The sequence below is a fragment of the Podarcis cretensis genome (assembly GCF_951804945.1).
Source record: "Podarcis cretensis genome assembly, chromosome: 12".
Taxonomy (NCBI): domain Eukaryota; kingdom Metazoa; phylum Chordata; class Lepidosauria; order Squamata; family Lacertidae; genus Podarcis; species Podarcis cretensis.
The window spans coordinates 2,687,247-2,703,666 of NC_137181.1; the positions used below are offsets into that span (position 1 = coordinate 2,687,247).

The 16,420-nt window shown below is 51.3% G+C and overlaps 1 protein-coding gene across 4 annotated transcripts in view; it reads right to left on the minus strand.

Moving 5' to 3' along the window:
- Nucleotides 1-2,646: 2,646 nt before the first annotated feature.
- The window catches only part of DHX30 (DExH-box helicase 30), a 32,897-nt gene continuing 19,123 nt past the window's right edge, over nt 2,647-16,420 (minus strand). For 2 of the 4 annotated variants that reach the window (XM_079996425.1, XM_079996426.1), the window contains 12 exons: nt 16,249-16,398; nt 15,310-15,462; nt 10,933-11,754; nt 9,414-9,492; nt 9,118-9,222; nt 8,668-8,843; nt 8,340-8,546; nt 7,093-7,174; nt 6,590-6,783; nt 6,343-6,502; nt 4,970-5,127; nt 3,996-4,326 (listed from right to left, as the gene is read on the minus strand). In XM_079996425.1, the coding sequence (XP_079852551.1) occupies nt 4,132-4,326; nt 4,970-5,127; nt 6,343-6,502; nt 6,590-6,783; nt 7,093-7,174; nt 8,340-8,546; nt 8,668-8,843; nt 9,118-9,222; nt 9,414-9,492; nt 10,933-11,754; nt 15,310-15,462; nt 16,249-16,398 (2,481 nt within the window). In that variant the 3' untranslated portion in view covers nt 3,996-4,131. Of the gene's footprint in view, nt 2,985-3,966; nt 4,327-4,969; nt 5,128-6,342; nt 6,503-6,589; nt 6,784-7,092; nt 7,175-8,339; nt 8,547-8,667; nt 8,844-9,117; nt 9,223-9,413; nt 9,493-10,932; nt 11,755-15,309; nt 15,463-16,248; nt 16,399-16,420 lie in introns of those variants that run through there. The other 2 variants (XM_079996428.1, XM_079996427.1) reach the window with 2 other exon arrangements.

The window sequence follows — 16,420 nt, forward strand, 5'->3', positions numbered from 1 at the left end:
CGATTTGGAATGGCTTTTATAAAAAGGTGTGTCTGGCACCCACTTTGAAGTCTTTTCGGTGCCAATTTATCACAAAGCAGTGCACAAGGCAGAATCGTCACAAGCAAAACAATCCTTTTGCTGCAGCAAACTTGCTGGCAACGATGTGTGCTTCTTGTAAGGGTCCAAGACAGGCATGGAGACCCCATGCGTGGCCTTACAGATCTTTGCTGGATTCTAAACTCCCAGAATCTCTGGCTACTGGCCAGGCTGCCTGGAGCTGATGGGAGTTGGATTCTGACAACATCTGGAGGGCAAGAGGCTCTCCAGCTGAGCAGTAAAAAGGCAACCACTAGCCACCATTCCATATAGCTTAGTTGGTTAGAGCATGGTGCTGAGAACACCAAGGTTGCAGGTTCAATCCCTGTCTGGGATGGCTGCATATTCCTGCCTTGCAGAGGGTTGCACTAGATGATCCTCAGGGTCCCTTCCAACTTGTAAGATTCTGTGATTTTTACTTTGCACTGAGCAATCAAGGTGAGGGTGGGGCAGAGAGTCTGGGAGAAGACCCTAGGCCCAGGGGGAGATCTGTTTCTGAACTGGGCCAAGACCATTTTTCCTGGCCCACTGTGTTCGTAAGTGGGCGTTGCAGCTGCTCCAAGTGTTTTGCTTGCCCAAGGGCAGCCAGAGGCAAAGTTGGCATCACGGACATGGAACCACAGAACTGTAATTTGGAAGCGTCTCCAAGGGCCATCTAGCCCAACCCTCTTCAATGCAGGAACCACAGCTAAAGGGATTTCCCAGCCTGGGGACTGCAACACCACATAAAATCATGCCCCACACTGCCACCTTGGAAGACAAAATGGAAGCTGAAAGGTTGGGAAACTGAAAGCACTCAAGCGCACCTCACAGAAACCCAAGCCCCCCAAAAACTGTTGCTCAATTGACAAGGGGAAGAGGGTGGGGGTTTTTATCTAAAGGGAAAAGTGGGGGACGCACACATTCATTCACCCTGCCAGTCAACAAAAAGAGTCAAGGCAGTGGCTGTTTTTATCCCTCTTTTTATTTTCTTTAGACGAGGTTGTAAAAAGGTCCAATACCATGTTTAATAGCCACTGAACTTCCCCCAACATCAGTCACAGACCAGCCCAGAGCCATTTCTTCCCCGCTTTTGGGTTCTCCTCTCCCATAGAAAGGGCACCCAACACATTCACCTTTCCTCTCCTCTAAGAAAAAGCAACACATTCCCACTGGTCAAGAGGCAAGAGTGAGCGTCATGGAGGGGAGATGTCAAGGTGGTCCAAGGTGGGGTGGGAGATGGGTACAGAGCCCAGGACACAATCTAGCCCAAACTTGCTGGAAGCTCCCTTTTCCAAACTGGGTGTGGCTGCTTCTGCTGTGCTCAAAGCTGGGCATCCCTCTCGCAGCCTGGGTCTTTGAAGACTATAGTACACTTGGTGTGGCGGGGTACCAGGTTTAGCATGCTCCCTTCAGAGAGAGAAATGTTCACCTGTCTGAAGTCGAGCAACTGATCCATCAAGCTGGCAAGGAGCAGTACAGAAACAGGGAGAAGCTCTCTCTTCTCCACCCCCCACCCCACCCTGCCCAGCAGTTTGCCTTGCTCCTTCAGGTCATCCCTGCAGGAGCAACCCAATTGATCTCGAGAGCGCCCCTGGGTTAGCCTTCCTAGGCCACATTTGCCCTCTGCTTGGCATACATTTAAAACATAAGGGGTGTGGACTGAGACACCGGATGAGCCCAAGAGCTGCAAACAGGGGGAGACTCAGAACAGCAGATCAGGGAAAAATTGGGAGCTCATGCCATGTGACTGTGGTTGTTGCTGACCGCAGAAGAGGTCAGGAAAGGAGAAGAGCTCCTATTGACAGACTGATCCCAGCCACCCCACAGCTGGAGAGACAACAGCTCCCCATTTTCAGTAAGCCAATGTTGCCAGAGCTTGAGGCTTCCCTTGGTGTACCATGGGTGGGCGGGCAGTGGCTACAAGACCCCGCTATAGGGTAGCCCAGGATCTCCTCCCAGGAACGAAGCAGCCCCTGACACCTAAGCAAAGCCACATTCCACCAGCAGCTCCAGGAAGGAGAGGACAAGAGGCAACAAGGCCCCCCCCCCCGTCAGCCAGCCAGCAGAAAGTGGGGTTACCTCTGCACCGAAACAGGTTCACCTAGAGCAAAAGGGATTTTCCATTTCATTTCAAAAAGTGCATGACAAAAGTTTCCCAAGTGCGACACGCCATCGCCCCATCCTGGAGCGACCGCTCATCCTCTGGCCAGCAAGGGGAACAGGACGGGGTGTTTGTGTCACCCTGTTCCAAGTGCAACATCAACTCCTGCACACTTGAGGAGTGTCTACGTGAGCTCGTTTTCTCACAGCTTCAAAACCAGGAGACACATGAAGATGCTCCATTCCTCCATGTGAGAAATCATCCTTCTATGTGGGACTGCCCCCACTACGGGGGCAAAACACACAAGACCAGGAAGAGTGAGGGGCCGCCATCCGCTGCACTGTCCTTCGGGGCCTTGGGACTTGCAGACTGGCTTCCTCGCTGGCAGTCAAGCAGCTGGTGCGCTTTCTCCCCAACCGCCGCGGGCTGCCAGAGGCTGCAGTGGACGAGCAGGTGCTAGGAATCCTCCAGGACGGAGAGAGATGTCACAAGGGATAAATAGAACTTTATTTAAATAAACATTTGTCAACATCTTTTTACAAATTACAAGTCCCCGTGTCCAGATCCTTGGGCCGCTGCCGGGAGATCTAAGCTCCAAAGCTGCCAGGAGGCCCTTTGAGAAGGTCCACTAGGATGTCCAGGAGCTGGCTGTGCTGGTGGTGCAGGTCCCCGGGGATGGCGGCCATCTCGTAGCAAAGGCACACCTCCACCATCCTGGAGAGGGCCACGCGGAAGTCACGCAGGAGCCGGATAGTGTAGGAGTCGCCCTCCAGCACCAGGAGGTCGCTGTCAACGAGGGAGACGGTCGCTCGCCAGCCGTCATCTGGGGGCAGGGAAGAAGGGAGAGGAGCTTAGATGGGGGGAGTCCAAGGGAGACTCCGGGGCCAGCAGTAGGTGGTGGCTGAAGGGAAGGGAGTCTGCTTGAACCATCAGTGCAACAGCTCTCTCATCTGCCTTGCACCACCCTCCTGCCTGGGAGTCCCAGGCAAGGAGGAGCTGCTGTTTAAGTACTTATCCTTGCACTCTCATCACAGTTACCTTCATCATTTATTACTTGTACTCCACCCATCCGACTGGGTTGCCCCAGCCACTCTGGGTAGCTTCCAACAGATTATAAAAGAACACACACGACAGACCAGACATTAAAAGTTTCCTGATACAGGGCTGACTTCAGATAAAATAAATAGCCAGGTGCGCAACCTCCAAGTCCAGAGACTGTACCTCTGCAAGACTGTGGAGTAATAGGAATAAAGGCTGTTGTTTTAGTTTTCCTGTGAACTTTTAAATAGCATCAGATTAGCCGGTATTAGGAGAGAGGTTGCCTTCGATGGGATGCCCGCCTTGTTCTACATATGGTAATGCTGGAAGGAATTAAATATCAAATGATTCGTGATCCCTAAACTGCCTCCCTAAATGGGGCGCCCTGTGTGTTTTGTTGTACAATTCCCAGCAGCCCCTGCCACCATAATCACATAGTCTCTGAAGATCCTACCAGGACACTGGAGAAGAGCAAGTTAGAGCTTCGTAACGTAGAAACAGCAATCTGCCATATACTGAGTCAGAACAAAGACCCAGCCAGCTCAATATTGTCTATGCTGGCTGGCAACAACAGCTCCCCAGGGTTTCAGGCAGGAGACATTTCCACCTTTACCTGCAGATGTTGCCAGGGAATGAACCTGGGTCCTTCTGCATGCAAGGCAGACACTCTCCCGCTGAGCTACAGCCCTTTGCTTAAACCAACTGCTGTTGATCCCTGAAGCAGCAGCAAAAGCGGAAACTGGAGGTTGTGAGAACGCGGAACTCACCCCGCACATGGATGTCCGTATCCGTCATGAGCAGCACGGCCAGGGGGTGCACCTGTGAGGAGTCGCGCACAAACACCCCGCCATTGGACTTGACCGCCATGAAGTACGTCAGCCAGCGGCTGTAGAGCTTGGAGGTTTCCCTGCGGTAAAGAGGAAGGGGCTGTCTCACACCTGGCCTGCTGCCACTGCCCTCCCTCCGTCCCTCCCCACCAGGTCATAAGCACCCGCCTGCCTGGGCGGCACCCAGCCCACTTGCCTGTTGATCGTTGACTTGTGCAGGAGGACAGTCCCAGCCTTGGTCCGGTATGTGTAGCTGTTGGGCTTGAACTTGCCCTGCCTGGTCACTTTGCCTTGTCTGACCTGGGAAGAGGAGCGGGCAAAAAAAAAAAAAAGTGATGGATTAGCAATACAATCTTGGCTAAGAGTTGATTGCTGGGTTGGCAAAAGGAATGATTTGACACTGCTGCTTATTACGTATTGCTCATTATGTTTTATGTACATAACAGTGTTCAAAGCCCTGAACGACTCAGGCCCCAAATACCCGAAAGACCACCTGCTTTCCTATGGATGCTCTTGGGTGCTGAGATCGACAGAGGAGGCGCTGTTGGTAGTTCCAGTTCCTCTGTCTCAGTGGCTCGAAAGGGTGGCGGCCCCATAGCCCCCTCGCTCACAGAGATGTGTCTGGTACCTTTGTTACACAGCTTCCAGCAAATGCTTTCGAAGCTTGAGGTGTACGTTTTAGGATCCATGTTATTTTTTATGGTCGCAAGTTGTTTTAAATTGTGCATAATAAAGATGGTGATCGTTTTGCGCAGGGGTTTTGTTCCCGGCCTCTGCATGCGTCAGCAGAGTGCGCATAACCCCCCCCCCCCGTTCTGCCCTGTCTGCTGCTCCAAAACCCAGAGAAACTTGAGAGAATCCATCAAAATTCTCACCCAAGGAAAGGGAACCCTTCCCCACTGTTGCTTCAAAGACGGTATGGAAGGGGAGGTGGGCCTCTTACCTGGATGAGATTGGGGTAAAGCCCAGCCATCAGAACGCCCTTCACCAGCTCCTCCTCCTCACTGTATTGGTTGCACACAGACGAGGGCAAGAGGCAGTCTGAGGGGGTTGGCACCAGGTAGGCCTCGTAGAGGTTCTCCGAGAACTGCTTCACCAGGCCTGTGGGGAGCAGGGGCAAAGCTCAGCGTCAGGTTCCACAGAACGGTGGAGGAGAGAGCGATTAATGGCTCTGCCTCCAGGGAGAGGCAGCAATGCCTCTGAATACCAGTTGCTGGAAACCACAGGAGGAAATAATAATAATAATAAAATTTTATTTATCTCCTGCCCTCCCCAGCCGAAGCTGGGCTCAGAGCTGCTAACAACAGTAAAATAATACAGCATTCTAAAATCAATTCACTATAATATCAGTTCAAATCAAATTAATGGCTCTTGTGCCTGAAACCTGCTTGCAAAGATTTTGCACAGGCGTCTGCTTGGCCACCGCGAGCGGAGGATGCTAGACTAGATGGGTCACTGGCCTGATCTAGCAGGCTCTTCTTATGTTCTTAAAGTGCTGAGTACGAATTCAGCCTGGGCTTCCTTCTTGGTCTTCTCTGTCCACGTTGCCAGAAGGGGATTCGGAAGGGAGCTGCAACAAGGTTCTTAACAGGGCAGTACAGTCATACCTTGGGTTACAAATGCTTCAGGTTGCACGTTTTCGGGTTACGGACGCGTTGAAACCTGGAAGTACCAGAACGGGTTACTTCCGGGTTTCGCAGCTCGCGCATGCACAGAAGCACTAAATCATGCTTTGCGCATGTGTAGAAGTGCGGAATTGTGACCCGTGCGTGCGCAGTCACGGTGCTATGGGTTGCGAATGCTGCGGGTTGCGAACATGCCTCCAGCACGGATAACATTCACGACCCAAGCGTCCACTGTACTGGCATAAAGAGAAATCTGAGGTCTGTGGCTTTCTTCCCTTCCACATACAGAGCCCCGTTAAATATTCCATTCTGGCTCCAGAACGACGACCCTGGTCTCCACCTTCAGAATAGGGCAGAATTTCTTTAGGTTCAGGCTCCTTGATCACAACAGGGATCCATGCCAGGAGAAGCCAGGGCTGATGTTTAAACTGAGTAAAACTTGGATGGGGAGCCTGTGGGTCTCTGCAGATGCCGCTGGACTCCAACCCCCATCAGCCCCAGCGAGTGTTAGCCAATGGCTAGGAATGATGGGAGCTGTATTCAAGAAACTTCCGGCAGCCCCAACATCTCCGCTCTGAAAAGAGTGTGTGCCAGGCTGATCTATTGACTAGTACTGAGCTAGACGGAGCAATGATTCTGACTTGGTACAAGGCAGCTTCCTGTATCCCTGAGCACCGCCTGTTCTGCTTACCATTGATGAATCGCAGGCTGGGCGCATACAGAAGGTAATCCTGCAGGTAGTTGTCGCGAGCTCGGCTATCCCTGCGCCGGAGGATGTCCTCCCAGCCGGCCACTGCCCGCACAAAAGCCAGGTGGTCGCTGCCGCTCTCTCGGCTCAGGATGGCCTTGGCCTAGGAAACATGGAACGACGGGGTGTTCATATGCACCTTTGATTCTCCCGCCTCCCCACACAAGCACTGACAACGCTGGCCCCTCACCTTGTCCACCTCAGTGCGGTTCTGCAAGCTGCTGCTGAAGGGGTCCCTCGTGAGGCAGGAGACGATGACCAGGAGTGGCTGGATGCAGCGGAAGATGGAAGCCAGCACGATGGCCTTAGCCAGCCGGGGATCGGTGGAGATCTGAGCCAGGCGCTTGCCCAGAGTGGTCAAGGCCTCCCTGTGGTCCAGCACACCTGAAAGGGGGGGGGCAGCAGAGGAGCGCTTGGAAGGGCTGGCTAGGAGAGGGAAGGGCGCTGCTTTCTGCGTTGGCTTGGCAACCTCGGTGGTCCCAAGGCGACGACAGCAACAGCAGACCCAGCCGTACGTGGAAAGACTGTAGTCAAGCATTTGCTCTGCATGCAGCAGGTTCAATCCCTGGCATGACAGAGCTGGGAACATCTCCTGTCTGAAACTCTGGAGTGCCAATCATCTTAGTGTATAAAAGCATCTTCCTGTGTTCCTACCAGCAACCCACTTCCCGGCCTGCCTCCCCGGATACTCACCAATCTCTTGCAAAAGGATGACTGCTTCATCCACAGCTTTGATGTCAGGGCTGTCCAGGGCTTTGGAGAGGAACTCAACAGCCTGCAGCCAAAAGCAACACAGAGTATACAGTATGAAGACCAGCTGAGTGGAAAGGGGCACTGGACTGGGGAAGGGAAGGGAAGGGAAGGGAAGGGAAGGGAAGGGAAGGGAAGGGAAGGGAAGGGAAGGGGGCTCTTGACACCCTACAGGTCTATTCCAGTTCTGAACATTCCTCCAAGGACAGTAAGAAGGTCAAGCAGATAAGAGCTATGTTCAAAGCCCCTCTGGGTTCTCAGTGCTTCGGCCTGCCCAGCATTTGCCAAGGTGATGTTGATGACTCCAAATCTTATACAGTAAATGCCTCTGTGATTCTTGGGCTGATGGGAGTTGCAATCCAAAAACAGCTGAAGGGCACTAGGTTGGCAAAAGCTGGGCTGCACAAACTGCTGGCTTGATTGCTCAGCAACGCCTTGTGGCTACAGCCTTAAAGCTCAGAACCAGAAAATCAACCCAGTCTTGGTTCTGTGTCCGCAGCTTAAAAATCCTGTAGATGGCTAAAATTCTCAATAAGGGAAAAACATGGCCAGCCTGCAGTCAAAATCCCACACTACAACTGGGACCATCTAGGGCAGGGGGAGGGAGTTAAGAAGAAAAGGAAAAGAGGGGGAGATTAGGACCCAGGAGACGTAAATATGCTAACTCTTCTTCTTGACCCTGGTTTGTTTTTTTTAACCAAGTGCAATGAGCTTTTTGTCAACCTGGCCCCATCTAGTCCAGCATTCTGTTCTCCCTGGCAAAACAGATGTCTGTTGCAAGTCTAGAAGCAGGACATTATTGCAAGAGCCCTCTCCCTGCTTGTGGTTTCCAGCAACTGGAATTCAAAAGCATTGCTGCCTCCAGCTGTGGAGGCAGAGCGGAGACATCCTGCCTAGGAACCATCCATAGCCATCTCTCCTCCTCCAGGAATTTGCCTAATCCTGTTTTAAAGCCACCCAAGATGATGGCAATCTCTGCTTCTTGTGGCAGCGAGTTCCACAGTCTGGGCTTTAAGCAATTCCAACAGTGGAGAGCCCTACTCAGACAAAAGCTACGGGCTTTTTAGGACATGTTTTTCAGGCACCACGTAAGCTTAGTTCTGTCTGCTCGTTAGAACAAGCCCAAGAAAGGGGAGACTGCACTGAAGAGCATCCTTGGAGGCTCTGTAGCCAGGAGGGCCTCTCCTTACCGTTTTCTCGGGCATGTGGATTTTGGCCTGGACCACCAGGTTCTCGAGGGGCGTGCGGAGGATCTCAGGCACTTGGAAGGTGGGCATCCGGTCCAGGCGGCTGCGCGGGAAGAGATGGTAGGCAAAGCCCGACTGGCAGCGCCCAGCACGCCCTCGCCTCTGGATGACGTTGGACTTGGACACCCAGACGGTCTCCAGGCACGAGACCTGGGGGAAGAGGTGTGTCACCATCCCATACAATGAGGCCCGCGCTCCCCACACCAGATCAAACTCGCTTCTGAGCTAGCTTGCCACAGCCTCACTCAAGACAACCGTGGCCCACACAAACCTTGGTCTTGAGATCGTAGCGCTCCTCCTTGTGAGTCCCGCTGTCCACAACGTGCACGATGTCATTGATGGTGATGGAGGTCTCAGCAATGTTGGTGGCCAGAACGATCTTGCGCACGCCAGGAGGGGGGCGTGGGAAGATGCTCTGCTGGTCCATCATTGGGATGTTGGAATGAACTGGCGAGGGTGGGGAGAAACAACACCTGTGAGCATCTGTCCCCCGTTCCCTCCAACAGGAGCATCGCGGCAGTCTAGGCCAGGGGTTGTCCACTCGATGTCCTGTAGATGTTGGACTACAACTCCCAGCAGCCATCATGGTTGGGTGGTAAAGGATGATGGGAGCTGTAGTTCAACCACATCCAGAGGGCACCATGGCTTTCTGCAGCGGACAGCCACCACCTCCCACAAACCCCACAGTGAGGCAAGAAATAGAGCAATGCCCCCCCCTCACCTGGTAAGACAAGGTAACGGCTGTTATGAGGTCCAAGGCTCTCCAAGAGCCGCTGCTGAACTCCTTTGATCTCCTGCCAGCCGGGGAGGAAACAGAGAATCCCACCTGCAACCAACAGAGACTCAAAGTCACACATGACTGTGAAGTTATTTGCACCCCACCTTTCCACCTGGTAGTTCAGGGTGGCATGGAGGGAGGGAACTGTCAAACTGTCTCACTTGCAGCAAAAGCATGCCAGACCCTCTGATCCACCAGGGCAGAGAGGGAGGGTGCGAGGCAGAATGGCCACCACTTACCTGGCTCTCCGTGGGCATCGATCTGCAGAATGAGGTCGGTGATCAGCTCAAGGTCAAGGACGCACTCCTCGTCTGATTGCTGAGGGATAAAAAGAGGCACAGTGAATATCTGCCAGGAGGTGCTACAGAGAGACAGAGCGCAAAGCCAGGTGCGCCCAGGTGCAGGAGAACTCCAGGCACCTCTCAAAGTAACTGTCAGGGGGAGCACCTGCTGCTGCCTTATGCTGGTGCAGACCACCGGGGGCCGTGGAACTCCCAAGGCCACCAGCCAGTGCAGACCTACGATGTCGGGGCCATTGGGAGTTGTAGTCCTAGACACCTGGTGGGTGCCAGGTCATCAGTGAAGGCTGCTCCAGAAATAAAAGCACAGTGAGTGGCACTGTGGGATAGCCTCATATGGTATCAATGAACATGGCTCCCCTTGCAGGGGGAAACTGGGGAATGCAGTCCTGCATTTGAAGAAGGCCTCTGCATACAACCCAATGTGTTTTTTCAACCGCACCTTGTTGAAACACCACCCAGCAGGGCTGGGTCCAGGTTTTGGGGGTGGGCAGGGGGGCTTGTGCAAGGCTTTGTGTGTCTCTCTCCTTTCTCTGCTGCCCACTCACTTAGGAAACTGTGTCATACCAAGTCGGACCATTAGTCCACTTAGCTCAGTATTGCCTGCACTGACTGGAAGCAGCTCTCCAGAGTTTCAGGCAAGCCTGTCTCCAAATCCTGCCGGGAATTAAACCTGAGACCTTCTGCCTGCAAAACAGATGCTCTAGCGTGGGGCTAAAGCCTTTTTGCATACTGGAAACAGGGAGCTCTGCCTGATGACAAGTCAAACAACAGGTTCACCCAGCGTGGAACTGCCTACACTGATTGGCAGCAGCTCTCCGGGTTTCAGGCAGGACTGGACATGCCATTGGGGAATGAAGCTGGACCTTTTACATGCAAAGCACACGCCCTGTCACTGTGCTTTCCCAAATGGACCACAACTTTTCCCTGTTGGGGAACAAGGGGGTTGAAGGAATGCTCCTCAGGCACCGACCCACAATTACCGTATTTTTCGCTCTATAAGAGGCACCAGACCATAAAACGCACCTAATTTTTGGAGGAGGTAAACAAGAAAAAAAATATTCTGAATCTCAGAAGCCAGAACAGCAAGAGGGATCACTGCGCAGTGAAAGCAGTGATCCCTCTTGCTGTTCTGGCTTCTGGGATAGCTGTGCCGCCTGCATTCGCTCCATAAAGAAGCACACACATTTCCCCTTACTTTTTAGGAAGGGAAAAGTGAATCTTATAGAGCAAAAAATACGGTCACTTAACAAAACATTGCAGCAGCGACAAAGGCAGAAGCAAGGGCGCTCCAAAGGGTGGAGCTGCAACTTTTGCCAACCTGGCACCCTCCAGCTCTTCCACCAGTCCAGCGCCACAGAGGACCTCGGAACGATGCACAGAGCGAGCACGTGCGCATGAGCGACAGAGCATTGCCTGCCACGTTAGGAGGGGGAGCGCGCGCTTGCGCTTGGCTCACCTTGATCTCGTAGTGCCGGTGTCTGTGTCGCCCCAGCATGGCCATGATCTCCTCCAGGTAGTACTCCTTGACAGGATACATGAAGCCTGGCACCTTGACCACAGGGCAGTCCCCAAAGTACTGCGAAAAGCGCTGGTTGTCCCCCGTGGCGCTCATCAGCACCAGCCGGAGGCTGGGGTTCTGCTTCTGGACGCCCTTGAGCAGGATGAGCAGGAAATCGGTGTTGACGTCGCGCTCGTGCACCTCGTCCACCACGATGTGGCTGACGCCCTCCAGGCGGGGGTTGCCCTGCAGCTTCCGCAACAGAATGCCCACGGTGCAGAAGAGCAGCGCTCCACCCCGGGCCGGCGGCTTGCTCTCCAGCCGCACCTGGTAGCCCACGTTCTTCCGCATGCTGGAGCCCAGCTCCTGCGCCACGCGCTGCGCCACCGAAATGGCACTGATTCGCCGCGGCTGCGTGATGACCATGTTGCACTGGGCGCCGCGCCCGTCCAGGATGTAGTGCTCCAGCATCAGCTGGGGGATGCGGGTGGTCTTCCCGCAGCCCGTGTCCCCGGCAATCACCACCACCGGGTTCTGCTCTATGGCCGAGAGGATGGCTTCCCGGTGCGAGTCCACGGGCAGAGGCTGGGTCTCCTGCCAGGCGCTGCCCCTCCGCTTCCAGAGAGCCAGGAGGTTCTGGCTGTGGCGAACTTCCTCCGACTCCGACATGGGGATGTAACTCTTGCCTGTGATGGCGTCGCTCAGGGTGCCCGTCTCCTTGCTCAAGTTCATCATGTCGTCTGCCAGGCGCGGCCTGGATTCCTGGGTGTCCACTGGGTACTGAGAGGGAGGAGAGAAAAAGTGGCCTTTCTTCAGCGTTAGGCCTTTGTTGCCTACTTTGGCGAGCCAAACGACAGCCGCGATGACAGCAACTGCTTAAGCATCATGGCTCTCGACTACGAAGGAAGCCCTAGGCTTCCTAGGGAGAAATTGTGGCAGATTAAAAACAGGCAGTAGTAATGGGGTGGGGGGAGGAGAGGGGGAAAGCGCCTTGGGAAGGGGGCAGTTTGCCTTGCCCTCTGACTGATGAAGAACCCATGCGAGGGTGAAGTCTGCTTCCAAGTTCATGTTATTAAATATACCAAGACAAAAGCACACCAAGAACTCAGGCCAATGTAAGTTTCAATAGTGGGAGTGGTCCCTACTCGCAAATCAACAGTCAATAGTAACAAAAAACTAATCCATTCAAAAGTATGTATTCTGACAAGAATTACAAACTCAAGCAGAGATTACAAACTCTAAAAGAGATTGCAAACTCTAAAAGAGATTACAAACTCAAACTTATAAAAATATGTATAACACAATAATTCATTACAGAATTAAAGATAAGTGTTTATGAGTGGATAGTTAGATTAGTGCATAGTTAGATTCGTCGTGGAGTTTGTAATCTTTATTTGAGTTTGTAATCCTTGTCAGAATACATACTTTTGAATGGATTAGTTTTTGTTATTATTGACTATTGATTTGTGAGTAGGGACCACTCCCACTATTGAAACTTACTTTGGCCTGAGTTCTTGGTGTGCTTTCGTCTTGCTTCCAAGTTCAGTCTACTTCATCGTTAACCAAAGCAAAACTACCATCCCAACCAAAGAACTGAATTTCAGTGCTGGGTTGGCTACGAAATTACTCAAGGGCCTCAGGCTGCCTGTTCTTAAAACTTGGGTTCTTTGGAATATTAGTCATCTAGTTGGCAAGGTTATCTCAAGGAGGATAAGATCTGCACAGCAAAGCAGATGCAGAAACCCATGAGGACGCTTAAGAGGCAGCTCTGAGTGGGAAAAGATATCCTCCAGGCGGAGAAAGCTGGAACAGCAGAAACCTGTAGTTCAGCTACAGTCGCAGGAAAAAGAAAGTGCACCCTCTTTTAATTCTGAGGTTTTACATATGAAGACATAGTAACAACCATCTGTTTCTTTGCAGGTCTAAAAATAGGTAAATACAACCTCAGAGGAGCCACAACACATGGTATATTACACCGTGTTATTGTTTTTTTAACAGAAATAAAGCCAAAATGGAAAAGCCATGTGTGAAAACCTATGTACACCTTACGATTCCAGCTTGTAGAACCACCTTTAGCAGCCCCAATCATTTTCTGTAGAACTATAAGTCTCTCAAATTCTTGTGGAGAAAATTTTGGCCTCCTCTTCTTTACAATGTTTCTTCATTTCATTGAGGTTTGCTGGCATTTGTTCATTCACAGCTCTCTTAAGGTCCCTCACAACATTTCATTTGGGTTGAGGTCTGGATTTTGACTGGGCCATTGCAACACCTTCTGCTCTTTTTCAGCCATTCTGTTGTAGATTTGCTGGTGTGCTTGGGATCCTTGTCCTGTTGCATGACCCAATTTCAGCCAAGCTTCAGCTGTTGGGCACACATTTGACTGTAGAATGCTTTGGTATACAGAGGAGTTCATGGTCGACTCAATGACTGCAAGATTCTCAGCTCCCGTGGCTACGAAACAAGCCCAAATCATCACCCATCCACTACCATGCTTTACAGTTGGAATGAGGTGTTTGTGCTGATATGCTGTGTTTGGTTTTTGCCAAATGTGGTGCTGTGCATTATGGCCAAACATCTTCACTTTGGTTTCATGTGTCCAAAAGACATCGTTCCAAAAGTCCTGTGGTTTGTTCAGTCTTTTTCTAACTGTACTGTCACAAACTTTTAACATTTAACATCCTAACTAAGGCATGTAGAGCCTGAGATGTAACTCTTGGGTTTTTTTTTTTTTGCAATTTCTCTGAGCACTGCAGTCTGACCGTGGGGTGAATTTGCTGGGACGTCCACTCCTGAGAAGAAAAAAAAAATTCCTTCCAGTAGCACCTTAGAGACCAACTAAGTTTGTTATTGGTATGAGCTTTCATGTGCATGAACACTTCTTCAGATACCACGCACACAAAAGCTCATACCAATAACAAACTCAGTTGGTCTCTAAGGTGCTACTGGAAGGAATTTTTTTATTTTGTTTTGACTATGGCAGACCAACACGGCTACCTACCTGTAACCACTCCTGAGAAGATTGCCAACTGTCTTGAATGTTTTCCACTTTTGAATAATCTTTCTCACTGCAGAATGGTGGACTTAAAATTGATCGGATGGCCTTAGAACCCTTCCTACTATCATGGGCAGCAGCACTTGCTTCTCTTAAGAGCATTGTGTCATCTTTCTGCCTTGGCATTGTGTTAAAACACACCTGAATGCTTCAGGTGGGCAAACTGCTAAAACTTTGGCTTTTATATAGGTGGGCACACTTGCTGATGATCAATTAAGCAAGGGCACTTGATTAGCAGCACCTGTCCACTACTTAGCCTCTTAATTACTACGGAAGCAGTAAGGGTGTACTTAGTTTTTCACTCATGATTTTTCCATCTTGGTTTTATTTCCATTAAATAAATCATGACACGGTGTATTATGTCATATGTTGTTGTTCATCTGAGGTTGTAGTCACCTAATTTTAAGACCTACTAAGGAACAAATTATTGCTATTATAGAATCATAGAATCATAGAGTTGGAAGAGACCACAAGGGCCATTGAGTCCAACCCCCTGCCAAGCAGGAAACACCATCAGAGCACTCCTGACATATGGTTGTCAAGCCTCTGCTTAAAGACCTCCAAAGAAGGAGACTCCACCACACTCCTGGGCAGCAAATCCCACTGTCAAACAGCTCTTACTGTCAGGAAGTTCTTCCTAATGTTTAGGTGGAATCTTCTTTCTTGTAGTTTGGATCCATTGCTCCATGTCCGCTTCTCTGGAGCAGCAGAAAACAACCTTTCTTCCTCCTCTATGTGACATCCTTTTCTATATTTGAACATGGCTATCATATCACCCCTTAACCTCCTCTTCTCCAGGCTAAACATGCCCAGCTCCCTTAGCCGTTCCTCATAAGGCATCGTTTCCAGGCCTTTGACCATTTTGGTTGCCCTCCTCTGGACACGTTCCAGTTTGTCCGTGTCCTTCTTGAACTGTGGTGCCCAGAACTGGACACAGTACTCCAGGTGAGGTCTGACTTTATGTCCTGGCATGTAAAACCACAGAATTCAAAGAGGGTGCACCTTCTTTTCCCCATGACTGTAAATCCATAGAAATGTGAAACTAGCTTTCCTTGCACCTCCAAGCCTCCACAATGCTCCCCACCTGTCTTGCCTGTTTTTAAACAGGCCCCTGGTCCATGAGCCCCACAGCCCTTCCTCAGCCCCAGGGAAGCTGTTTTCCTGTCCCAAGTCCCAAACTGACCCTTTTATGTCACTCCTCGAAATTGTGCTCTTAGTCAACATCTCCAATACGTTCACCCCAAGCAGCTAGATCGCTTTCTTTGAAATAAGGGAAGGCTTACATGGTTCAGGTAGTTCTCGATCTTGCGCAGTGTGGCCTCGGGGACCTTGATGTGGCAGGGCTTCCGCTGGTTCTCGCCCAGCTCCCGGAGGGATGTCATGTTGTACATGGCGTGGCTCAGGGGGTTGTTGTTCTTGTCCACCAAGCCGAGGCTCTGGAAGGGAGGAAGGAGGGTGCGTCAGCCTAGGAGGGTCTCCAAGTGGGGGAAAGAGGCTTGCCTGGGCAGGGAGACAGGGGAAAAGGCCACCTCGGGGACAGGAATCCTTGGTCTAGAAAGGAGACTGGCTGGCAGAGGTCATTTTTGGCCCAGCCACGAGCGCCTTCAGTGGGAAGTGCTAGGGAAGGAACATCATCATGGAAGGTGTTTCCAGCTAGTCCTCCCCCCCGCCCTGCACTTAAAAGGCCTTTAAGAAGTTGCTGCAGGGCAGGGATTGTGAGAATCATCGTGGGAGGGGTGTTTCTACGACCAAGGTGGAACAGCTAAGCTCCCTGGTAATTCTGGCTACTGTTGGGAACTGTAATGCAATCTTGTCATATTTATAGTACAGTGGTACCTCGGGTTCAGAACTTAATTCGTTCTGGAGGTCTGTTCTTAACCTGAGGTACCATTTTAGCTAATGTGGCCTCCCGCTGCTGCCGCTGTGCAATTTCTGTTCTCATCCTGAAGCTAAGTTCTTAACCCGAGGTACTATTTCTAGGTTAGCGGAGTCTGTAACCTAAAGCGTCTGTAACCCGAGGTACCACTGTACTGAAATGTTGGGGTTTTTTGTTACTTGCTATTTGGTGCTGTCTTACCACCAAATTGTTTTTGCACTGTTTGATTCTGAAATGCTTTGATTCCAGTGTTCTTTGTTGTCAGTCACTTTGGGCAGGTTCTTTTTGTGGAAGAACGGTATGCAAATAAAATAACAATAGGAATGAGAGGATCCCCAAGTCTCACCTTCAGCTTCTGGCAGGCCAGAGCAGCCGCTTTGTTCTCCGCCTCCACCTTGCGACGCCCCTTGGCGGCAAAGGTCATGGGGCACGGCCAGCGCAGGGTCAGCTTGCAGATCTTGGTCTTGGTGCCCACTGTCCGGAACTGCATGTACTCCTGTGCAAGGCAAAAGAGAAGG